This window comes from Polyergus mexicanus, unplaced genomic scaffold (genome assembly GCF_030449975.1).
Source record: "Polyergus mexicanus isolate NDT 795.1 unplaced genomic scaffold, iyPolMexi1.0 SCAF_9, whole genome shotgun sequence".
Lineage (NCBI taxonomy): Eukaryota > Metazoa > Arthropoda > Insecta > Hymenoptera > Formicidae > Polyergus > Polyergus mexicanus.
In genome coordinates this window covers 7,926,537-7,952,484 of record NW_027223329.1, presented here as the reverse complement: position 1 = coordinate 7,952,484, position 25,948 = coordinate 7,926,537, and the positions used below count along the sequence as shown (strand labels likewise).

General features: G+C 35.5%; 5 protein-coding genes across 9 annotated transcripts in view; 4 read left to right on the top strand and 1 right to left on the bottom strand.

Annotated features, from left to right (window-relative positions):
* LOC138936548 (uncharacterized) overlaps positions 1–7,613 on the top strand; it is a 161,789-nt gene extending 154,176 nt beyond the window's left edge. For all 3 annotated transcript variants that reach the window (XM_070302016.1, XM_070302015.1, XM_070302017.1), the window contains 4 exons: positions 914–1,049; positions 2,487–2,632; positions 4,432–4,690; positions 5,846–7,613. In XM_070302016.1, coding sequence (XP_070158117.1) covers positions 914–1,049; positions 2,487–2,632; positions 4,432–4,690; positions 5,846–5,916 — 612 coding nt within the window. In that variant the 3' untranslated portion in view covers positions 5,917–7,613. The remainder of the gene's footprint in view (positions 1–913; positions 1,050–2,486; positions 2,633–4,431; positions 4,691–5,845) is intronic.
* LOC138936549 (ribonuclease H2 subunit A) lies at positions 7,495–9,447 on the bottom strand. The gene is made up of 2 exons (XM_070302018.1): positions 9,193–9,447; positions 7,495–8,625 (listed from the first exon to the last, which is right to left on the bottom strand). Exons 1-2 carry the CDS (start codon positions 9,346–9,348, stop codon positions 7,777–7,779), a joined length of 1,005 nt encoding a protein of 334 aa, XP_070158119.1. The 5' UTR covers positions 9,349–9,447; the 3' UTR covers positions 7,495–7,776.
* Positions 9,448–9,800: 353 nt separating this feature from the next.
* On the top strand, positions 9,801–11,170 carry Hmgcl (hydroxymethylglutaryl-CoA lyase). 2 transcript variants are annotated; one of them, XM_070301407.1, is made up of 2 exons: positions 9,801–9,863; positions 9,978–11,170. In XM_070301407.1, exon 2 carries the CDS (start codon positions 9,985–9,987, stop codon positions 10,984–10,986), a length of 1,002 nt encoding a protein of 333 aa, XP_070157508.1. In that variant the 5' UTR covers positions 9,801–9,863; positions 9,978–9,984; the 3' UTR covers positions 10,987–11,170. The 2 variants fall into 2 exon arrangements, with proteins under 2 accessions (XP_070157508.1, XP_070157509.1); XM_070301408.1 differs by having other exon boundaries at positions 9,854–9,872.
* A 1,114-nt stretch (positions 11,171–12,284) lies between these two features.
* LOC138936128 (PSME3-interacting protein) lies at positions 12,285–14,568 on the top strand. Of its 2 annotated transcripts, none has more exons than XM_070301247.1 (5): positions 12,285–12,654; positions 12,841–12,939; positions 13,239–13,458; positions 13,607–13,671; positions 13,779–14,568. In XM_070301247.1, the coding sequence occupies exons 1-5, from the start codon at positions 12,558–12,560 to the stop codon at positions 14,117–14,119; spliced, it is 822 nt and encodes a 273-aa protein (XP_070157348.1). In that variant the 5' UTR covers positions 12,285–12,557; the 3' UTR covers positions 14,120–14,568. The 2 variants fall into 2 exon arrangements, with proteins under 2 accessions (XP_070157348.1, XP_070157347.1); XM_070301246.1 differs by having other exon boundaries at positions 13,604–13,671; positions 13,779–14,566.
* A 740-nt stretch (positions 14,569–15,308) lies between these two features.
* LOC138936540 (beta-galactosidase) overlaps positions 15,309–25,948 on the top strand; it is a 110,223-nt gene continuing 99,583 nt past the window's right edge. Inside the window, exon 1 of the mRNA XM_070302001.1 lies at positions 15,309–16,052. The gene's annotated coding sequence lies outside the window, so the exon portion shown is untranslated. The remainder of the gene's footprint in view (positions 16,053–25,948) is intronic.

Genomic DNA, 25,948 nt, shown 5'->3' with positions numbered 1-25,948 from the left:
TAATGAGCCTTAATATTAACATTAATCATCGGTCGCGCGAAAATTGGCGCTCGGGAGAGCGCCCTTAGAAATTATCGGTCTCTACCCGTGGCGGTCGTTATCGTTGTTTATAATTACATCGATTAGTATAATGAATCGTGAAATACTCCTCCCGCTCGCGGAGATGAAAATTGCGAGGATGCCGACGACGAGATGACCCCCGGGCTCCGCGTTCTTCGAGGAAACTAATTTAACATGAGGTAGGAGGGAGGGAAGGGTACGTTGTTCGTTAAGCTCGCGTCGCGAGCGCGTCTGAAATTGCCTTTCTTCATCGTCATCGTCGTTGTCGACGTCGCCGCAAAAGATAACGCATTACAAATTGATCCCTAGGGGGAGACTCGCGCCAGCCCCTCCCTAACCGAGCCCCGCGTTCTCCCTCTTCTGGGTTAATGATATTTCCAATAATTTCAATTCCTCGTCGACTATATCATTCGCTTGGTTTTCCGCGCCATTGAGTGATACGAAAAAATTCCGGTTCTCTCGGCGACGCCGAAAACTTTCGGAGAAGAACGCCAAGTTCTCGTGGAGGTGTATAGGAATGGGCGATGATAATTTACTGGACTACTGGTGGGGAAATTTCGACGGAAATTGTTGGAGGGTAGCTCGTTTCGCGCGAGAGACGAATATACGAGTATATCCTTCATTTCATTCATTCATCCGTCGAGATTTACAGCGGCCAAATGAAAATTCTAAATTCAATCGATTTCGGGAATTTAATGCTGCAAATGTGAAATTTTTATCGTTCACGATGTATCAATGAGATGAAATATAATTAAGAAATTGCTTATTTTCTATTTTACATCTACCGATTGATAAAATCAATTTTCATTGAAATTTAATTTTCCCGTTTTTTTTTTTTTTTTTTTTTTTTCAGATTCACAATTCCACTAAACGGGCGGTCGTCCTTTCTTCCGTGAATCTCATGAGCACGGGACGTTACAGATGCGAGGTCTCGGCGGAGGCGCCGTCCTTTCAGACCGTCTCCGACCATTCGGATATGGAAGTGGTCGGTAAGGAGCATCAAAACAGATTTGTATTAATTAAGTGTTTTATCTTTCAAAGAAATCGCGCGATAACGGCAATACAGCCTTCGCAAACTTGGCGATATTGTTGTTACGTCGTTGATTTATACTCGCGAGACCCTCCACTCCTCTTCTTCTCGATCGATTCTCATTATCCGAGCGAATGTTGTTGCTATCGCGACCGCGACCGAGGAAAAAAAAAGAAAGAAAGAAAGAAAGAAAACCGTGCTGACTAATCGTAATTTTATTCATGTTCAAAGTAAAATCAAATCTTAAGGAAAGATTTATCTCCGCGAAATGTGACTTAGGACGGTTTAATTCTGAGACAAAGATTTATATACGTGTCATTTAACGAAAGGATTTCGGTTTCGTGCTCAAGAAGAGGAGAAGAGATTTTTCGCCGAGGATCAGGAATTTTAACGGCCCCGAGGATTTTATAAGCCACTTAACGCGCAGGGAATTAAAACGAATCGCAGTTTCGATAGCTCCGAAAGAGTTAATTGCGTCGCGTTACTTTTAATCTACGAGGGAGAACATTATCTGCTCTCCCTCCTCGCATATCGACCTATATGACTTTGTGACGAATCGCTGACAATTTATCATGACAGTAATATCGCGTCTGTGTAACTTTCGATTCTCCTCTCGCCGTTCTAAACGTTTTCCGTTAATCCTATCTTATTATTGTCACGTGCCCCAAAAATGAAGTATTCTTCTTTCAACGCGGATTCTCATTGACAAACTCAAAATCGATTCGTTCAATCGCCTCACATAATTTTCTAAATCGCGACATTTAATTTTATCGACATGAAATTTATTAAGCTTCTTTCGTTTTTCCGATCATTTTTAATTCGAGAATTATCAACATTGCTTGCGCAATATTCTTTACTATAATTAACTCTTGATTAATATCGATTAATATCGATATCGATTGGGAGAATTTTCAATAATTATGTGGAGTTTGAGAAACCTTTCAAGTCTAAATAAGATATACCGCTGTTTTTTTCCCCAATTTTTTTAATCAACGAGCATTTATTCTCTTTGCCGAGCAATGAAATTCAATCGCTCGGTTTTTGCGCCAGCCGATTATCGCATATTTTTCTATATCTACATATAATATAATATAGCACGTGTAGCATGTATATATATATATATATAGTTAAATGTGTCATATATCGACTACACAATGATTACAGCGAAGTGTTACTCCATTAAAATTTCCGCGCCGGTAAGCGTAAACAAGTTTAGCTCGCCGCAACAAAATTACGGTCAAGCGATATCGCGTTAAAATATTCGAGCGGGCGTACGCAAAGTTAAAAGCGCTTTCGTCATCGCTCAAATTGATCGAGAGAGAAAGCACGGAGCGTTCTTTTTCTTCTAACGATGAAAACAAATTGATACTCACGTGAGCGTTTCCGGCATTTTCAGCACTGCCGGAGCACGGGCCCATCATCACGCCGAGTCCGCGATCCGGGAAACATCGTTATCAAGCCGGCGACGTCATGCGGTTCAATTGCACTTCAACAAAGTCGAAGCCACATGCCATGCTCAGCTGGTTCATCAATGGCGAACCCGTGAGTGTTCCAGACGCGCAGCTTCTCCGGGTTGTCGGAAGCGTAACTTTGCGGAGACACGCGTCACCGACGTCCGAGATAAGCTGCGATCTCGGCAAATCTGTCTAGAGTGGTCTATCTAAGGATTCGCACGCGCTTATATACGGAGTACGGTCGAAAGAAAAACAGAGAGAATAACAGGAAGAGGTCTTATCTATATAATAGGAAAATATTATTGTAATATATATAACTCGAATTTGTCTTAATTTTTCTTAGAGGTCGAGATTAAAAATTTTTAATTTCTGAAAAGTAAGATTCTCTAATTTCTATTTTTATTCTGCAGAATTAAAACTTTAAATTTCCAACATTGAATATAAATACATATTGAGGATTAAATTAATATTCGCTGGAACAAAATCTAAGTAGATTATCTATTAAATTGATTCAAGAGACTGACGCTAATATTAGATATCGTTCAAGTCTTACATCATAAGTGACAAAGTTGAATCTTCGTGTCTATCTTAATAAGGGCTTCTTCCTTGTAATGTATCATGTTTTACCGCCATCGTGACACATGAGGTTACATCCGCGAAAGCGCGCTTTACTGTACGACGGGGAGGAAGTCATAACAGTTTGCTTTCTCTCTCTCTCTCTCTCTCGAACAGCGTTAAAAGTTTTCCATCACGGCAATAAGCCGCGGTAAATTTTGCTTCTGCGCGAAACTAACTTGTCTCTGTAACGTTGACCCGCGATTACGCGCTAACAAAACTCGCGAGAATTAATTTTGCAAAGTGCGCTCTTTGGCGTGCAACTTTTTCATTTTTCATACGCGAATAAATAATTGGTCCTTGGATAATTAATCTATGGTTGTTGCGAGCGGACGCTCGCAAAATTGCCTGATTAGTGTTTCAGCGTTCGCATTCACGGCTTATTAAAATTTGATTACGTTTAATCAATATTCGAATCGATAATCTTACGATTAAAAGATAATCTCTCCATTTGTAATATGCGAAGTGACGAAAGTGCTGCAAATTACAACCGTTAACGCGTCCAAATTCTCGGTTCATTAAGAGAGAGAGAGAGAGAGAGAGAGAGAGAGAGAGAGAGAGAAATACACATAATTTGCGTCCAACATGAGAAATATTGTGATGCGTGCGAGAAATGGAACATCGAATTATGCCATTATTATGATTGGAGTTTATTATACGTTAGAAGACTTCTTGAGTTTTGTTACAAACGTTATAATAAAACGTAATGAGAGAGAGATAACAATCTTCGGCTATTAAAAGTTTATGTAGTGCTCTCAAGAAGCTCACGAGTCAAGAGTCAATTTTCCGAGAACGAAATAGATTAGACAGATAATGCGGTATTTAATTCGCGAAGCACTGACAAAGTTATTACATTTTGTAAAAAGCGAGAAGAAGAAGAAGAAGAATACATTTCAAGAATATTAATCTTTAATTAATCATGGTTTCGCGCAAACTAGAAAGTTTCGCTCATTTATTCTCTTGTTAATCCTCTGCGGTTATCAAAATTATTAAATGGAACATTATCTTTTTTCGATCCAATTTATTTTCGGCTGCTTCTTTGCCTCGTTGAATAAAATAATCTATTTCAAATTTATAAATGCGTCTCTTCAACGCGTCTACTTTTGGAAAATTTTGGAAAGCTATCAATATACCGTAAATGATTAAACGGCGAGAGCGAGGACGACGACCTTCGCGTATATTCCGGCGGAGAAAATTTCGTCGTCATCGTCATCGTCATCATTCACAAGCCAAGAGAGAATATATACTCCCATTTTCCCGCTTTTCGATTAGGTCGAAGCGCAGTTCTTGAAGCCGCTCTTAACCGACGTAGACCGGGAGGGTCTAGAGACAGCCACGCTCGGTCTCGAGTTCCGTCTGCGCTCGAAACACTTCAAGAAGGGAGACTTGAAGATCAAATGCCTGGCGACGATATATACCCTATATTGGAAATCGAATGAGCTCAGCATAGAGGGCGAGAGGATGAAGATACCGGTAATGGAGAGCAGGGAGACAAGGGCGCAAGGGCACACGCACGCTGAACATATCCTAGGTAAGAGAGAGAGAGAGAGAGAGAGAAAAAAAAGAAATCTCTTCCAGCCAGCTCTTGACTATGGATAGATGACGTAGCATGCAGGGCGAGACGTCTACCCTACCGCACGGATTTCTTTATCGTGTCTTTCAAGTTAGTTGCCCCTTATTAACCTTATGTGTATATATAGGAAACTACCAATAGAAAAAAACTTTATCAGAGATTAAAAATACTACTAAATTATATCGAGAGAAATAAAAATTTATATTTAGATATAAATATCTATTTTGACGTTTATGAACTTTAAGAGAATAGAAAGATGAGAGAAATGAAAATTGATAAATAAAATTAAATGACAGTAAGTAATAATAAAGTAATAAAAGCAAACGACAGGGCTTACTTACTAAAGTTTACTCGAATAATACACACATTTTTTAAAACGATGTAATCGGATATTGACTTTCCGAATGATATTTTATTTACATCAATCAGAACGATTGAGACGAGGGTCTATCTCGCGAAGAATCATTACCCGTATCTGTTATAAAGGGGGATAAGAATCGCCTTTCAAGTCGCAAAAAAAAAAAAAAAAACTGGCGTTTTTCACGGTTCACGTTAATATTGATTACAAGACTGCAAAAAAATATAGGCTCTTTGTGGCCACGTGAGAAGGGCTTAGCAGCCGAAATAATGGATCCAGCCCTTTCGATGTTAACATCTCCGACTCGAAGCTCGTCTCGAGGCGCGGATAGTTTAGCAACTCAACATCGTTTTCCTCCCCTCGATACGTTGCTTTAGTTCCGCGTCTAGCGTAAGCCAAAGCGCGAACACGTAACTCGTTTTGCGCGAAACGCAGGCTCTATGACAAGCCTTCCTTTAAGGTAATACGAAGGAATGTTCAAAATTGCCGGATCACACCGACGTGTAAGCGATCAAAAGAGATTAAGAATCCAATTTCGCGGACACGAAATCTCTGTCGATCCCTCTTAATTCAGCCATCTCTTATAGCGCCCTTGAGTAAGAAATCGCTTTAGCTAAACTCGCTTAACTGTGCTTCGGTTCTCCGCTCGCGCAAAGTTTAAGCTTTGAATTTTTTTTCGAATATTTATGAATTTAATCTCTCTCTTCCTTTCTCGGCAAACGGCGTATGTATCTATCATTTTCTTTCTTTTTCAGCGAGCGGAAGTGTAACGCTGGCACGACCGTGCGTCGTTCTCGTAATCATGGGATTACTGACGCTACGGTAAGGATCGAGGATACCAATCGCCGCTCTTCATGCTCATCCTCTAGGCCTCGTGGAGAAGCCACTCACACGATGTGACGCGATTACGTAATAAATTATCCATGTTGTTTATATTTTTTATAATTGCAATTAGAGTGGAGTTAGAAACCACGTAAATAATTGTAGGCAGATGATACACACTATCAGTACATTAAACTTTACTCGGATATGTGAAAAGTAAAGGGAGAGGGGGAAAGGGGCGAGATTTCGTTGTAAAGAAACGATGGATTTTTTTTTTTTTTTAAAGGCGATAAGAAACAATCCCCGGAACGTTGCGGCGACTTAGTCGTTTAATTTTCGCGTTATGTAAATTACGTATTTATCGTGTAGTGTGCGAAGGAAACGACGGATATTCTCGATGTGTATATTCATCGAGAGGCTACGCACGTCACAATCGGTCGTTTATCATGAAACTTCAGAGTCGCGACTCTTTACATCGCTTGCAGCGACTCGTGCGTAAAGCGCATAAATCGATTTCTTCGTATGCACACGCACATTACACATGCGCCTCGTCTGAATATTCGCTGTGCGACTAGCACGTATCTACAGTGCAAACCGAGACCGTGATAAATCTGCATTTTATCGAATTTTCATTAACTGCCCCACGTCCGAATTATAGAGACAATAGAGTACAAGTGCACTTTGATTTGATTTGCAATAATATAATATAATAACAATTTAAATATAATATATTCGAAAAATTCTTCCCGCAGAAAAAACTGATTGGAATATAATTCACGAAATTGTAAAATATTTTATTCGTTATTTTCGAGCTGATTCTGTTAAGTATTTATTAAATATTTGTTAGAAATTTATTTTAAAATGTCTAAAAAATATGTCTACAAAATGTTTGGTGTTTTATCATAAGATTAATTATCGGTGCATGTCGTACACGGCATACTGAACGGCGTGGTGTTTAGTTAAGAAAACGAGGGCGACGTGTTGTAGTTACACGCTGCTCCCGCGTGTGTGTACCCGGTATAAATCAATAAAATAAACACGAAATCGGCCTAGCGCATATATACCGAGAAGAGGTAGTGAGACGCGGCGCAAACAAATCGTCGTTTCTGTTCGCCACCATTCGTAGCCCTTAACGATCTAGTCGCTATTAATCGTGCGTTAACGAGAATAATGTCCTAGAAATAATTGTACGACATGTGTGACTTGTAGCGTGCGTTTACCAAAGATTTTTCGGACTTTTCACGCTAAACATTCCTAATTGTTAATTATATCACGGTATGTGGCACGGTATGTAGAGAGAAATTTCGTAAGAATAAAACTGCCACATTCTTTATCTATGGTAGCTGTAAGGGCACACTCTTGTAAATATGTATATATTATATAGATAAAATTATAAGCCGGAGGGTATATATATATATACTTGTCTTTAATTTAATATTCTAAAAATGAAATGCCCGATGTAAAATATCGACTTACAAAAAATTCAGATATTTGAATTCTAATCTGTGTGAAAGGTACTTTTTTTTTAGTAAATCGCGTAAGCTTCTCTCGAAAATATATTGTACATCAATTTAAAATAAAATATAAAATCTTAATGAAAGACATCGAGAGAACAATACTGAATATTTAATATTTTCGATAGAAGATGTTCAGAATAAAGTACATTTATCCAATCCACTTTTATTCCAAATGTATCATATGTGTCCCGATTAATTATATATAAAAAAGTTATTGCTAAATATATTAAAGATAAAATATATATGTCTATAAAATATATAATTCCTATAAATTTTTCACTTTCCTTTATCATATCTTTAAAATGTAATTGTACGGCTATAATGAGAATTTCAACATAAAACATGTATCATAAGACACTTGCGTTGGATAGACAGCGTTCCGTAAAGAAAGGGTGTTTTTTCGTATGAACGTTAGGCAATTTAGCCGGAGACTTGACGAAAAATTTCGAAATTTTCTGCTCGTTGGGTGTTTCCGATTCTTCCGTTTCTTCCCATTCTACTGTCAGCGCTTTCGATTCGAGAATCTGTTCAGCAGTGGACCAGCTGAATCGAACGAGCTGCGGAAAACCGAATACCCCATCCACGTTCGCGGACAGCCAGTTTTTAGTCACCGGATCGGTGGGATAACCGCTACCAAATTCCGTCCCGATAAAGTCACCCTCGCGAAATCGCCACACTCGCAACGCGTGATCTCGCGATACCTTGGCGCATATACTGGCCGCGCTGACGATTGGATAGGTTGCGTCCGCTTTCTTCGCCACGACTATCTTCACACCGGGAAATACGCCCTCCAGTCGCGCCTGGTAAGATTCCGGTTTACCGACGGTGTCCACGTAAATCTCGGCAACGTTTACCCCGGCTTCAATCGCCCCCTGTATTAGTTTGGTGGCTGAGATCATGGAGACCTCGTTGAGCGAGACCTTGGTACGACGATACATGCTGTTGGCGATAACGTTAGGCGATATCGCTTCGATTGCCCAGCCTATACTGTCCTTATGCTTGCAGATGTCATCGAATATCTCATCGCGCTTCTTTTCCGTCAGACTTTTAGAATCGGCGCAGCCTAGATCGACGAGCAACTGTTTCCGCGACAGCGGAGCATACGAGATCCCGTAAACCATCGGACCTAAAACCGGACCGCGACCTGCCTCATCCACCCCAAGCTGGCACGAGTTGTCCCTACAGATTTGCGGAACCTACGATGAACCAATTCTGCAATTACTTTTATGCTAGAGTTCCGTTACTATAATTCTCATTTCTTCTTCGATTGTAATATATTAAAATTATTTTGTACGCGATATTACTTTCTTGTTTCTCTTGTATTCCTCTAATAATATATTTCATCTCCAATATATTGTCTATAGTTACGTTATATATACCTATTATATATTATGTTTGTATATATTAGTTAAAAAAGCAGATATTTTTTCAATAATATAATTTCTTTGTACAGCGATATCTATATTCAATTTATAAAATGAAATTGTTCATAAAAAAAGTTAAATTGTCAAAAAAAAAAAAAAAGATACCTGAAGCTATTTGTTATAACAACAAAAATATATCCATGATTGTGATTGACGCACTACAGAGCTATCAGATGTACACAAATATATACTATTTTCGCATCATATTCTCCTATTCTCGTATTATCACGCAATCATCCACTTATCACTTTATATATGTATATACATATATATATTTTCTTTTTAATTTTATTTTTTTCGTACAAAGAAAATTTTCACACATATTATAAAACTATTTACCTCCGAAAAGTGAACCTTATTAATGCTGTGATCGCTCTGCACGAAAAACGGATTCAAGTCCTCCTTGCAGGTGATGACGTTAACCGTATCTTCGTGCGAATCCTTTTCTTTTTCTTCATTATCCTCTTCTGTCCCATTTTCATCTCCTTTATTCATTTTCACGGCTTTATACTCGCGTAAAATGCTCAATTGAAACAATATAACATAACCTGAACTCTTTATTTAGATATACTGATGCTTCCCGCCAATTCAAACGCTCGCGATACTCTCGAAAATGAGATTGATTAGAATTCCGCTATATGCATTTGATGTTACGAGTTTAGAACCGTTTGACCAATCAAAACAAAGAAGTCTTTTATTCCGATTGGTCAATCTAATGCTTCGAATATATAAAGTCAAGTGTAGTACACCTTATTATTTTCAAATCCGGAAAAACACTAGCATAGGGATTTTACACTAGCAGATAAACAAGTTGCCTTTCTTCTAGATTTCATAGACTGCGGTCGAGAAGATGCTAGAGCTAGAGATGCTTCGAAGCATTGCATCAACCAATCGGAATAAAGAAATCTTTACTCTTTTTATCCTGATTGGTCAATCAAACGCTTCGAAGCATTTCTAGCGTCTTCCCGACCGCAGCCATAGACATACACAATAACCTCAATATATAACTTGTAATTAGTGTAATATTTTTAAATAAAAATATTAATTTTTTTTTTTTTTTTTTTAACAAGATTCCTTCTGCATACTTTAGTTATTATATCAAATAACTAACGTGTATTTTTTAGGCATAAAATGTTAGAATTATTGCCGAAGCGGACAATATTGCAATTGACGTCGAAGATTCGCAATCACGTTAGATGCTACGCGTCAAATCAACCTGGCGATTTCGTAAAGATTGTTGAAGTTGCACCACGAGATGGGTTGCAAAACGAAAGGAAAGTGGTGCCTACCGAAATCAAAGTCGAGTTCATCGACAGATTGTCAACGACCGGATTGAGGAGTATAGAAGTTACAAGTTTCGTATCCCCGAAATGGATTCCTCAGATGGCGGACAACGCACAAGTTTTTCGACAAATTGAGAAAAGACACGGTATATCCTATCCAGTACTAGTACCAAATATGAAAGGCTTGGAGAATGCTATCGCGGCAGGTGTAAAAGAAATTGCAGTGTTTGGCGCAGCATCGGAAGCTTTTACCAAGGCAAATACCAACTGCTCCATTGAAGAGAGTGTAAAGAATTTTAAGGTTGTTATCGAGGAGGCAAAGAAGCATGATATTAGAATCCGTGGCTATGTATCCTGTATTGTTGATTGTCCTTACGAAGGAGAAGTCAAACCGGTCATCGCAGCACATTTGGCTTCAATGATGTTAGATTGCGGATGTTATGAAGTTTCTCTGGGCGATACCATAGGTACAGGATCGCCAAAAAAAATTGAACGTGTCTTGAATGAATTGCGCCATATTGCTTGGAATAACATGAGTTATTACGCACTGCATTGTCACGATACATATGGACAGGCTCTGGTAAACATATACACAGGTCTCGGAAATGGTATAAGAGTCTTTGATTCTTCGGTTGCTGGACTTGGCGGATGCCCATATGCTACTGGTGCTTCAGGAAATGTTGCCACAGAAGATTTATTATATTTTCTACAAGGACAAGGGCTAGAAACTGGCATAGATTTAAATGAAATGGTGAAAATTGGTGATTTCATAAGCAAACAACTAGGCAGAACAAATCAATCAAAGACCGGAATAGCTATGCTTGCTAAAACAAGTCGTCAAAAATGTTAATCGTGCGATATTTGATTTTTATAGAGCCAAGAAAAAAACCAAAGAATTTTCCATTCCAAAAATATTAAATTATTGTATATAATGTGTGTATATATTTCTATTTTTATCAACAGTTTATATATATATATATATAAACAGAATAATATATAATATTCAAGATTTTTTATAAAAATATGATTATATATATATATATATAAATATATATATATATATCTATAAATATATAATATTTTATTTATAACTCTCAAAATATATTGTATATTTGTATGTATCGTATATTGCGCGCGCGTACGCGTGTGTGTGTGATGTGCATGGAAGTATATATATTGTATATATTGTACATCTTATATTGTTTGATTCTGCTCAATTCTTCGTAAAAAAAACAATATAATTTTATAAATTCTTTATAATAAATATGTATTAATGATTACGATTTATTGATGCTATTGAATAAATATTTATAAACAAAATTTCTATTATTCTACTGTTTAATACAATGTCCAGAAAGAGAGAGAGAGAGAGAAAAAGACAAATTTAAATTAATTAATTTTTTTTTTGAGAAAGTTATATTTTATATTTGAATTTATATTTGAATTACTTATGTTTATATAAATTTGTATACAATCGCTTTTAATATATATCGATGCGCATTAGTGTATCCAACTAAATTTATAAATTAAAAAATTACTTAAGAGGATGCCGGTTCGTCTTTGTGTATGTGCAAAATAAGATACCTCTCTATTCGGAAATGCATGAAAGAATATATAAGTGAACGTTTAAAAATGTATTTAGAAGCCTAGTAAAAAATATTTTGCATAGTAAAATCTTTTTTATAAAGCTTCTAAACTCACTTCTCAAAGTTCACTGATACTCTTTGATAAAATGCCGAATGCCGAGTCCCCACTTGTTAGGCGCGTGCAGATTACAAATTTTTTATGTTAAATATAAATATTGACGGCAGAAGCCGATAACAAAACTGTCATTTTTTAAATTTATTTTTACTTTTCATATGAAATCTCATAAAGCTGGCACTCCGTTATTATGTATACTTTAATTGTGGAAAAGGATTTGTTGATATCTATAATGAACGAAAATATTTTGCATTTTAACTAATATTTGTAATATAATAATTTAATAATAAATTAATAATTTTACCAACAATCGAAAAGTAGAATTGACTAGTTAATTCTATTTTCTAAAGTGCATATAGATGGCGAGGGAATGCATTATCGGACGCAGTTTGTATCCGCTATGAGCTATGAGTCCTCTATAATAGTTGACCGAATAATTCATTGCTTTACATTTCTGTTAATGCGGTCAGTTCATCCAGAGTAAAAATATTTTTCGGTCTTCCACAATATTACGGAGTGATCGTTATACAAAGAATGTTTTAAATACTATTTGAAATTATTTTTATTTAAAAGAATGCATGCGCCACAATATGTGTAACGAGTTTTAAATTATTTAATTCAAGTGCGCTATACGTATACGTATAGCTTTATTGACGTGTATAAAAAACATAAACGTAGTTCTGTCCTTCACATAGAAGACGGTTATTATAAACAGTGAAAATGAGTTCGGGCTTTATATCAGAGGCTGAACTTGCCGAACAACGACGAGTGCGACAAGAGGAATGGGAACGTGTGCGAACTGCTGATCAGCCTTTAGGTTAAGTCAACGTTTCATATATTTTTTAAATTTTTTTAACGCAGCATATAATCATTTTACAATCGTATCTGTAAGATGTTGAAAGTTGTATATATGCTATTATACAACTATTAAATAACTACTTTCAACCATCTCGAGTCTTACGGATATTTGGAAAGTATTTCATGTGTGTATAATGATTTACAGAACCCCCAGAGGAGGTTTATGACCCTAGATCGTTATACGAGAGATTACAAGAGCAGAAAAATAAAAGGGATTTGGAATATGAAGAAGCGCATAAATTAAGTAAGTAAAGAAATATCGTTGAGTTTGTTACCGAGTATTGTATAATGCTCTTATAACATAAACCTTAATTTATTGAGCTTATAATTTATCATATTCGGTATTGAAAATATATCAGGTCTCTGTGTATAATAAGTTTTTTGTTTTTTATTATTTATATATTCGTTGTAAAACAATTACTATTTGCTAATATGATATATAATAGTATCTTGGTATAATTAAATATAATGGATAAGTTTTCTAATATTCTAGATCTATTCTTCGCAATATCACATGTAAAAAATCTTAATACATCTTTGCAGAAAATATGATCAAAGGATTAGACGATGATGAAGTAGAATTTTTGGATTTGGTAGACAGAACTAAAATGGAAGAGGAACGTAAAAAAAATCTTGAGGAGGAAAAAGAAATGCGTGATTTTAAAGCTGCAGTTGCTTCACTTCAAGAACAGAAATTAAATGAAAAATTAAAACAAGAATTGAAGAACCCACCAGTTAGTAGTAAAAATGTTGTTTGTGGAAGGTATTGCATCATTATTATCATATAAGCTTCAAGATAATCTCTATTTTTTTTAGAAACTACAGCATTATGTACTTAATTTTAATAATTCTTGAATAATTTAATAATTTAATAACAATGAAGGAATAATCTATTTTAATTATGTTAGTAGCCGGTCTTCGCAATTAAAGTTGCCTGCAGGTGTCGTGTTAAAACGATCTGACAAGCAAAAGCAAGGTGAAAATTCTAGAACAAATTCTCTGAACATTATTCTCTATGTAATATAATATAACTATTTCCTATATAATGTATTTGTTCTAATTATTTATAAATTATTCATATAGGGGAAGTACTTAAAGGTATTAAAAGAAAGTTGCCCTCATCCGATGATGCGGATACTATGAAAAAGAAAGAACTGCATGCACCTTGCGAGCCAGCAACGGATATATCTAATCTTGAGTCGGATAAACAAAATGATAAAAATATACTAAATCAAGTTAATAAAAGTAACGAATATAGTGGACTCAAATGTATCGGCATATTACCCGGCCTTGGAACATATGATAATTCTAGTGACAGTGATTGCAGTTCTGACACAGACCAGGAGACTGAACCAAATCCTTCCATATACGATATGTTAGGCCGAAAAATAAAACCGTGTAAAGATAAGGAAGAAAAAAGTTGAATATTACGTACACACATATATACGCGAGTACATAAGTACATATAAATATATATATATATTTGTGTACGTATGTATGCATGAATCGCAGACTTCTATATATCTATTGTATCATATGTCATCATATGAGACAGTCGTATTAGCAGCATAGGTATAATATATAGAAGTCTGTGGCATGAATATAATGTTTGAAGGTAATGTTTGTGAATATAGAAAAAAAATTTATGTTGCAATTATTAATTGTGTTCGAAATACATGAACATATTTCTACTTTTAGCCAATATAATATATCTACATAGTATGTTTGTATTATAAAAAAACTTATACACGAATAATAAGCTGTCAAATTATATTTAATAATTTCATAATCAATTTGAGTATTTCACACAAGGCTTAATCCTAGCTCATCTTAATTAACCATTTCATCACAATCCCAAATTTTGATGTATATACAATTCAATTATAGCACGATAGAAGGATTTGTGTAAAATGGAACATTGATGATTCATCAATGAAATAAATAATTATAAGTCAATTCGCACGTGCTCTTTATGCCTTTATTCGCCATTCCCATTATTTGTCATATTTTTTCCTAAAATACATCAAATTATATTTATATGCTAATTATAGCAGTTACTTGGGACGTTTCGATATACATATTGAAAATCGCACCATATTGCTTTTGATCCCGCAGTTAGTTACGATACGTCTGCGAATCGCCCCGTATATCTCGCGTGTGATCGTGTTGTCTAAAAGTAAATTTCGCGCCCAAAAAGTTGTCGCATACATTTCGCGTAATATATGTCGAAATTTTCGTTGTTAATAACATACTAATTATCGCGTACAATCATTATTATCGGTTTTCTATGTGTCTCGAATCGATCGAAATTTTCTATACGCGTATCATATTTTTTCCCAGAAAGTGCAACAAGAATGCGTGACCATTGCCAGATTTTTGCGTATCTGCTTTGTAATTAATATAGCTATCATCGTTTGTATATAATTATTAGCTTTCTCTTTCTCTCTGATATATAATAAGGACGCTATCAATACGTATTATAATTTTCGAATTTTTATCCTACGTTATAATTATTGCGCGAAGTTGCCGCATCTCGATAGTTCGTTACTTTGGCAACGTCTTTCTCTCTCTCTCTCGCTCTCAAATCCGTGATCAGTCATCAGTCACGTAACGTATCGCGTTCAAATCGCTCAGCACATTTTTCGTGATTATTATTGTTTGGAAGTGAATCTCGTGCGCGAAAAGTCATCGCGAGTGTTTCGCGTTATAATTCGTCAATCGTCGCGTATAGTTATCGATATCGGCGATTATATTCGTCGCGAATCGGTCGAAATTCTGTACTCGCATGTAATATACGACATGTTACTCTCTCGCCAAGATGCATCGAATGATGCATTGCCAGATTATCGCGTGTATTCGTATTCTGTAATGCAACTGTGTCAATATATAATTACCTCATCTGCTACATTTTTCGCATGCCATATATATATATTTCAAGCGTTTCGAATATTTATTAAAGTAATGTCGAGTTTTCATTGTCTACGCTAATCACGTGAAGTTTACCGCTTCATCCGTTCCGACACTTCGAGAATCGCAAGATCGCTTCTCGATAAATTCACCGTCTATCGCGGATGTATCACGTTACGACTCGTATCGAATCCTTCCATCGCGCGTCTCCCGCGATCGTTGCCTGTGTACGAAAAGTTATTGCGAGTGTCTCGCGTAAAGTGTCATACGTAACACGTGTGAAATGGTGTGAAATACCATGCGCGCGAACAGTACATTATTACACGCATAATTGATGACCGACATCGAAGATTATTTCACTTCTACGTGTCCCGGGAAATCCTCCACATATCATCCTCTCGTTGAACTGCAGCCGAAGCGACTGATTTTAAATTGATGCGTGATTATCCGGTAAGTGTATACATACCGTCGTTTTGATTGATTCAATACGACGATATTATCGTCTCTTTTTTTGTACGGCAAAAAATTAAAATAATTTTGCTATTGACATAATTTTAATAATAATATTGTACAAATATATAAACCTCTACAATTTTTGCCTATTTTTATATGTATTTAAAACTATTACTTTTTTTCCCTTTTATTTTCTTTTATTTTATACAAAATTGTCGATTCGGCTTAGTCGATAATAAAGCCTAATCGATACATTATCATCGACAATCGGCCATATCAAAAGTATAATTTCATTTATCTACTAAGTCGTGAAAGTTCTTTACCTGAAGAGTTATGTAGGAGATCTGTAATAGCATTTTACCGACGATAATTATATTCTCGAGACATCAAATATATATGTCTAAAAAAAAAAAAAAAAAAAAAAAAAAAAAAAAAAAAAAAAAAAGTACATACCTATATGCAAATATTTCCAATTTAACACGCTATATCCACAGTTTTTTTTTATAATCGCATTTTTTTTTCTATTATTATGTTATTAACTTGTGTATTTCAATGTGTCTGAATTTCTTTTTTTACATTGGTTTTAATGAAAATAAGAAATTATTAAATATTTTTTTAAAACAGAAATTAGTTTACTTTTTCATGTCCCTGTCACGTGCACTTTATACACGACATTTTTATATTATGATAAGAAAATAAATGTCAGAGATATTAAAATTTCCAAACATTAATTTGTATCTTCAAAATTTTTTTTTTTCCGGTATGCCGGTTGTTGATGAAGTTTGATTATGTATTTTCATTTATATTCAGTATATATATATATATATATATATATATATATATATATATATATATATATATTTGAAGGATTTCTATCCCCCTCCTTCTCACTAAGATAATAAATTATCAATCGAAATTTTGTTAGGACGATGCAAATAACGTTTATCAAAATTCTTTCGCTTTATTTTCGAAGCCGCGTCTTTTCTCGCACGATTGTTCTCGTACCTTTGACTGTGAAAATTGTTTTTCTTTTTTACCGTACGTATACGAGCTTAAGCATCGATGATAGTACATACAAATGAGCGCAAACGAGCATTTGAGCGATATAGAATAGCCAGAATTGTCATTAAGCCCCGTGGATGGTTTCCCATTGGGACCCGTGGGATTTCCCGGCTGCGTATCGCGCACATTCACGCGACAGCGCGTGAATGTGTACGCGTGTAGGCCTATCTATAAAAATACGTGTGTATATGTATGTGCGTGTACCTCGATTCCCCTGATTCTTATATCGATCCGACAGATCTGATATCATCCAGCGTTATCCCTTGGGCTCGCACTCATCTGCCGACAAAAGAGCATCTGTGCGAGCCGATCCGTAATGCTCTTGCAACCTGTTCGCAAGTAGCTTGCCCTATACGCACAGCATGAATTCATTATCAGTCTAGTATAAACATATTGCCTGTATGGATAGGGCCCTGTCACTCAACGGAACCGTCGAGTTTTTGATCCGAGTCATTTCTCTGTATCGTGACTGTGATCTTGGTGTATTAGTTTTCATTACGAACCGTGTCCGCATGACGGAAACGAGACTGACAGATTCAATGAGTGCTATCGTGTCACTTTGTTTATTTTAGGCGTGAAAGAATACAACACACATAAACACACCTTCCTCCCCCCCCCATATTTTATATTTTAAATATATTAAAAAAAATGTCAGAAAATATATATATATGTTCTGACATTTTAAAATATATTTAAAATATAAAATATTTTTTTTTTTATATAAAATATGAGATATTAAAATATATTAAAGTATTAAAAATATTAAATATGATTTTTCAATAAGTACTTTACTTTAATATATTTTTACACGTGAAATAATGTTTGAAATAAAAATCCAATTGATGTAAAAACACATAATTACATTCAATTTATCCGCTTTCTATCAATTTATAAAAAATAGAGCCATTATATCTGTTCAACAGCTTTTTTATTAAATAAAGGGAAATATTTAATATTTCTTTAGATATTCCGCTGTATAAGCGGAAGATCTCGAGAAAATCGATCCATTCCCAAAACTAAAAGATTTTCGTGATTTATGTCATTGTTATCCTGTAAAATAATAACGTCTGTGACGATCGGAAAGCGAACACAGGCAATAATATTCGATGACGTTGCTGCGACTTCTAATATTTTAACGAATAACGCGCGCGACGAATCTGTAGAGACGCGATTGTTTTTATCGTAGGCTTACATTTCTATCGGTTGCATCTGTGTGTGCGTGAAGTAGCACGTGTGTGGTCAATCCTGACCTGGCTATGTATACAGGACTGCGGTGGCAGGTGACGGCGTGTTGTGAGCTGCATAATGAATAATGCGAAAGCCGAACCGCAAGCCGTTCCTGTCCTTCCACTTGGCTGACTGAATGACAGCCAGTCTAGGAAAAACCACTGATTGGCTGTACATGCCCCCGACTCTCGTGCTTGTCACATTCTGTATGTGTCTACCTATGCGATCGAAATCAAGCTGCACGACGAGACTTGATTTTCGTATTTCTGGGACACGCTATCGACGAATTCGCGAGGGATTTTGTTAAGAATCGTCGCCGATCCTTGTAAAGAGAGACGAGAAATGATGAGAGATGAGTATTAAAAATATCACATTGCCCCATCTCTGAGACACGAAAATTTATTAGATTTATTATCTCCGGAATAGAGGAGAGATTAAGCGCTATTTTATTATACAATGACTCGTTAATTTTGTGCTTGGTGAAAAACTGCAAATAGCACAATGAACGGAATTCTAAAAATGTGTCTTCTCGTTAAAAATATATAAATGATAGAAAGTGTAAGAGTGTTTCATTATTGTTAGTATAACTAGGAATGAAAAAATTTTATATGAAAAAAATAGGTCAGCTATTTGTACAAATAATTTATTTTCTCTTATCTTCTCTTAACTTTTTAATAATTTTAATAAATCTTAGTATTTGTAACGTCTATGTTATTTTTAATATTTGCCATTGTTTTACTTTAGATCATCGACGACGTCGATGTATAAGATGTGTCTCTTTAGAAATCAATCTCGTTAAACGATCAAATCTTATCGTGCAATTTGATTGTGATTGCACGGGTAATTTTATTTCCAAGAAAATTATATTAAGTAATTGAAAAATTGATTATATTCATTCTTTCATATCTTGATGAATAAAAAAATCGAATCGAAAACCGTAATAACAGATATACTTTATATAATTCGACAACTTGTTAGAAAACTTATCAAATTTATTGTTATATATAATAGCACTTGAATAATGAAAAATGAAGCAATCTTTGCGACACAATAGTTTTAGGCCGATTTAAGAGGGTTTTAAAGTGTTGGGATTTTACGAGCTAATCCCACTCGATTTAGCACTCGAAAGATATTTCTAATGGGAACGGACAATGGGTTGTGAAACGGGTTGACCCTTTGATTGCATTAAAACAGAGTTTAATACTTTACGCGCGATCACGATTATGAGGTGTATTTGGTACGTGTATTAATACCTTTCAAGATTCCATTAGCCTTTTGAAAATTATCTCCATACTTTACCTGTAAATATCTATTTCTATCATTACCAATATATATATCCTTTTTAAATTGTCAATTATATAATTTTTATAATATTTTATTGAAACCTAAATATGTCGATAAAACATGCGAAAAAATGTTACAATCATGTGTAATTGTATTATATATATATATATATATATATATATATATACGAAGATTGTAACATATTTAATTAAAACACAATTTTTTAAATAAATCTATATCTTGTCGGGTAATATAAGTAATGTTAAATTTTTATGCGCAAAGTTAGAATTAATTGGAAATGATTTTGTTTAAAAAATTGTAAATACACATATATTAAATTAATATTTCAGTATATATACTATTATTAAAGAATTAAATATTAAAGCTATTAAAAAGTCAATGATAAAATTATTACTCTCGAGGAGAGAATGATGATAAGAAGGAAAAATTTCGAAATCAGTAAAAAGATAATCAAATGCTTAGGGTTCGATGCTACGATCGATTTAGCACTCTTGTGTCTTTAGCGCAATATTTTCTTTCACCTTGGTTTACTAGCTAATTATCGTCAAGCAAATCTCCGATAATGAATCGACGAAATGAAATACGTTTTTCGATATCTATCCCGTCTCTTACAATGGGTGGGTAAAAGTGGTTTTCCGGAAAGCTTTCGCGCAAAATTCTTCTTCCGTATCTGCATGCCATCGTGCTTTCCGTTTCCTAGAACACTCCTTGCACGCAAATTGGGGTCAACGTGAATACTTAATGGGGAACTGTGGTCGAGCAGGAGTCAAGGTGCAGTGATGGGAGGTAGAGAGGAAAAGGCCGTTTGCCGTTCGTCCGGCGTGCCAACTTAGTTAGGCTGTCTAATCAAACGACTTCACACGGTACATCGGCGATGATGTATGCAAAATGGTTTCTCTCGTTTGCGAGAATTTCTTAAAATCATTCACTTTACACACGATCGAGATATTCCGCGGTCGCTTCTGACATTTATCGCGACCTATTCAACTGCGCGTCTGTTTGACATGTAATTTTTTATGCTACTTTTATATTTTATCCTTAGCAAAATGCATTTTTAACATTATGCCAAAATGAAATTAATTATATAATTTATTCAGTTACTTCACAAGTGAATTATAAAATTATATAAAAATTAAATATATATATATATGTATATAAATTACTTTATACATTACTTTATATTTATACTTTATATAAAACAAAAGATGTTAGGCACTTTGTATACACTCGATGGCAAATTGAAAAATATTTTGATCAAACAAAGACGGAATATATAAAAATCTATATATAAATGAAATTTTCCTAAAACTAGCCAATTTTAAATGAAACAAATTCAATATTATTTTATATTTCGCAATAAAATATACTATACACGCAAATCTCTAAGAGTTTATCCTGTATATATATCGTGTATGGAGAACGACTCTATACTGAAACAGAATATCAAGAGAGATTGAATTACTCGCATAATAGAGAGTCGTGAATAAATTACTTTAAAGAAGATAAAGTTCCTTTTTTACTTTAGTCGACGCCTTTATCGAATTATAAATAAGCCAACTTATCCTTTTGGCAGACCATACAACACATTACGAGGTCTATTAATATTTATATTAGGATAGCGAATATGGAAATAGATGCGCTTCGTATTCTAGTCTTCTACGAAGATTTCGTTGCAACACTCCAGTTAAAAATGCAACATCTTTCTTCGTTACATTTATTTCTCTCAGTTATAACCGTATCATCCCAACATTCGAAATATTAAATGAACAAACTGCTTTTAAAAATACAGTCTTGATGTAGTAAATTTTCCTCAAGTTAAGAAATGTATATGACTTTTAAACGCGAATAAAAAACAATAAATTATCACAGACTTAATACTCTCTTTCATTTGGTTTAATTTTCATACGCTTTGCGTTATTTCCATTAAAAAGTATCCCAATTTCAATACTTATATAAAAAGTTATTAATTCAAAGAATTTCATAACGCGTTTATATCTTATGTAAATTAATCAATGAATTCCATTTTTTTTTCAGCCAGTTTCAAATAATTGCTTTAACTAATATATTTAATACAGACGTTTAGTATCATTGTTGATTGAAAAATATATCGATATTTAGTTATCAAAAAAAAAAAAAAAAACAAAAAAAAACTCGATCTTACGCGCAACGCTGGTCGTTACGAAACCACCCATTGCCGGTGTAATCGTGAAGGAAAGATGACGCTTATCCTCTAATACAACATTCCGGCCATCCTCGCCATCGTGGTCACTGCAGTCGCATTAGTTAGGACTAACAACGCTGGCGGACAATCAAAAGCTGATGGGCCATGATTCGCTATGATAATGAACCATGAATATTGCATGAGGCGAGCGAGCTGGGGACGCCAACTCCTCGCTTCGCTCGCTAGGCTCCATACCCGTAGCCAATGGTCGGGGGTTAAAGGGAACTGAGGTGGGAATATGAAGGGATGGGCAGAAAGAGGAAGAGAGGGTGGGAGAGGGAGAGAAAGAGAGAGCCGAGGCTATCGATGCGCGGTAATGCCTCTGTTGACGCTCGGATTAAAGTCCTTTTCGACATACACGCGGAATGTCACTTTCGTGTATTGTGCAAGTATCATTATCGATATAATTTGCCGCGAGTAAATAAAAATCTTTATGCTTTTACGCATTCGGTGGAACGCGCTCCTACGATGCGGTTACGATTCCAAAGAGGTTGCTAAAAATTGCAGTTTATCGTTAACTGATCGGAGAGAATGGACAAAAAAAAAAGAAATAAAATAAAATAAAACATCTCTTGAATAAATATCGAAATTACGTTAGTGAGAGGATATACATGATTATTTTCGCGAGAACAACTGTATATATTATACGATCCGCACACACACACACACACACACACACACACACACACACACACACACACACACACACACACACACCCGCAGATCCCTGTGATCTTTGCATCACGCGCGGCATTCCAATTATTGTTTCGATCCTCCCCCCGAGAATCGTGCGTGTTCTGATCGCGAGATATATCTGAAAGCTCTTTGAGATCGCAAATCCAAGAGACAAACGTTTCTGATTTACGACGTCGAGCTTCGGCTTTCGCTTGTTCATTATTGATCGTTCGTTTATGTTCACCCCGATGGCGGACAAGTTGGAGATATACTCGCGGCCATAAACGGGCCGAAAAATTGAAGTCCGCACGCGTGAAAGGAGGGCAAGCGTTAAATAAAATAACGCGCGGCCGAGAGAAGAAGTAAAGGAGGAGAAAAATAAGGGTCGGGAAAGATCTAGAGGATCGGAATAGCGAGGAGAGAATGAGAGGAAGGGAGGGAAAAGAGAAAAAGGATGAAAATACATTTACACGCGCGCGTGTTTTTGCGAAACTAGCGGCGTGTGAGCATAAATACGTATCTATTTACGAGCGAGGAGAGACACTACGAGCGTAGAAATGACATTCGGAAGAAACCGCGTTTTCTCGGTACAAGAGCGGGCAGAAATTTGGTAGAAGTCTCTATACTAGTTGCCAGGCGTTTGGCTTGATGATAAGGCACGACAGCGTATTTAGAATTATTGTTACATTATAAGATGAACATTTAAGAAGAAATGTAATAAAACGAGATACACGGTGTCTCGTTGCAATTCAGCATCATATACTAATCGAAGAGAAAGACGTGTATACAGCTTGTCAAAATTTCAAATTATATTTCGGCATTACTGGAATTTTTTTTTATTATAATTTTATTCTTTTTTAATCCACTTACTGTTTAAATTTTTAAAGTATGCTTCGGAATTTTAATTTTTCTGATTGAAAATAATATCAACTGAAATATTTTGTCTGTATATATTTCGAGAAACCTCGGCTGCAGAATTGTGTATTGCGTATTAACCTTTCTTTAAAAAAAAGAGAGTAATTTTGTTTAAAAAAAAAAAAACAATAAATAATAATTTTTTAGTAACAAAGCTATTTTGTAAAGATTTATTTACAGCAAATATATTCAAAGAATCAAGTTTTTTTAAATAAATTAGCTAAAAATAAATATACCTATTTTGTAAAAATTTTTACTCTTGAATTTTATAATTTTATAATTTTCTAACGCGTTGAGTGTTATGTAACGAACATCGTTGCCTGCTACGATATTCAACGTTATTAAGCCGTCGATTGCCGCGTCAAATATGCTACGTATATTACAACGCGTTATTAACTTATTATCCTGTAAATGTCGATTAGTAAAGCTTTTCATGTTTAAGTCTCATTTATTTTCTATAATTATTGTTTCTTCATTTTAATAATATATCAATCGATCTCAATAAATATAACAGTCAATATCACAGATCAAAGATGATTAACATAAGGTAAAATTTGTGTACAATTGTCGTAATATTATTAAATTATACGTTTTACAGTTAATCTCAAAATCAGATAAAGTTTTTCAATTAGAATTATTTGTCGAAAACGTGCGATCGTAATTTGCGATAGTTTATTTCGCGAAAGATGGACCATCTCAGATAGAGAGATGGATTGAGAGAGGAGAGGCACGCCCCTTACGAGGATATAATACAAATATTTCTTTCTCTCAATGGTGTGATCTGTGCTAATAATGAGACAAGTGATACGCCGAGTGGAGAGCCCGGCGAGGTCGGCAACGGGATCGCGGGAGAAAAAAGGGGAAAGAAGCGGCGAGATGGATCGTCGCCGCCGCCGCCGCGGAATATGCGTGCACGCGACGCTGAAGGCTAGAGTGCGTGCGTGCGTGCGTGCGCGCGTGCGCGCGCGCGCTCTATAAGCATCATACCACTGTTCAGCCGCCGTGTTTCGGAGCAGCGGCGGCGAAGCCGAATGACTGAACGAGGGTGCGGGCCCGCGTGGCCCGCATTGGCTGCTGAATTATATATGAATGGAGCGTAAGGGCTGTTGCCTAGCAACCGCATACACCGCGTTAAGACAAAATGGAGAAGCACGCAGCATCCGCGCGGCTGCCGCTCTGCCCCGCATCTCTCTCTCTCTCTCTCTCTCTCTCTCTCTCTCTCTCTCTCTCTCTCTCTGTCTCTCTTTCTCTCTCCAAATTTTTTATTTTCGCTCATGCGCGATCTTAGAGCCGATCTTTGAACGGACAATTGTTCGATGAATTATCGGGATTATGAAATCGATGTCGAAGGATTGATTCGCGAACGATCATTGATCGCATTCTTGAATCGGGAATTGAATAATGGGTACGGTTCATTAAGTTGGCGCAAAAGATTTCTTATTCTTTTACAAAGTTCTGTCTTAAGCAAAGTTACTGATTTGTGAGTCTTGAAGATTGAAAAACTTCTTTCCAACTTTAGATTATACATTTTCTTTTTCGGGTAAAAATGTAAAAAGAAACAAGAAGAGAGAGAGATCTGAAAACCGTTACAGAAACTATCTTCTCTACATTCATTCGATTAAAACATACGAGTGGATTCGATCAGCTGAGTCTTTTGCGCAAATAAAAATCAAGCAATCGCGGCTTAATCCAACGCGCGTATCGATTATCCCGTACATAATTTTAATGAAAGAATAATTTACTTACGCGGGAAAATAAGTTCGTATTTCGAAGCAACGGGTACTGGCAATGCACCGGTTCTTTCCTACATTAACGCGTATTGCGCGCTTTTTTTTTTTTTTTTTTTTTTGCATCCGCTATTTCTGCTGTTTTACGTGCGTGAGTATTAAGCTGATAAGTAGACGTATATTTGACGGGAGCAATGCGCCTCCATTAGCAAGCACTACGCCGATCCCTCAAACCCCTCTTCCCTCGCACACGTCTCGCTCTCCGACCATTATATCTAAAGTTCCTATATAGCATAGGATGAACCAGGTACCATTATAATGCCGAAAGTGTGCATTATTCGCCGCTCTTTTCTTCGACATACACATGTACGAGTACATTCTCTCTCTCTCTTTCTCTCTGAAGATTTTATGCTGCTAATCATTTCGTGAAGCCATGCTAACAATAAGAAATATCGATAATATTGGCGATATTTGAAATATTTTAATATATACATAATATAGGCTTTAAATCTCTTCAGCAAATACCATAAATTTTGTATTTTTTGTAAAAATGTAAAAAAGATTTAATAAAATTTTTAATCTGTAAAATTGCATTGATTGTTTAAAATAAAAAATAATATTTTATCGACTCTACACATACACATTTTTCATAATAAGTCTGCGGTCTTTGACAAGTAAGTTAAACGCATGGGTGAATCACCGTAGATAAAGTTACGCTCTTCTTTTACGGAAAGGACATTTCCTCTTACTTTTTCTCTCTT

Coding starts and splice junctions, on each gene's coding strand:
- LOC138936128 (XM_070301246.1), top strand. CDS start 12,558: ATGAGTTCGGGCTTTATATCAGAGGCTGAACTTGCCGAACAACGACGA. Junction 12,940..13,238: donor TGAAGAAGCGCATAAATTAA/GTAAGTAAAGAA, acceptor ACATCTTTGCAG/AAAATATGATCAAAGGATTA. Junction 13,672..13,778: donor ATCTGACAAGCAAAAGCAAG/GTGAAAATTCTA, acceptor TTATTCATATAG/GGGAAGTACTTAAAGGTATT.
- Hmgcl (XM_070301407.1), top strand. CDS start 9,985: ATGTTAGAATTATTGCCGAAGCGGACAATATTGCAATTGACGTCGAAG.
- LOC138936549 (XM_070302018.1), bottom strand. CDS start 9,348: ATGAATAAAGGAGATGAAAATGGGACAGAAGAGGATAATGAAGAAAAA. Junction 8,626..9,192: donor ATAAGGTTCACTTTTCGGAG/GTAAATAGTTTT, acceptor GGTTCATCGTAG/GTTCCGCAAATCTGTAGGGA.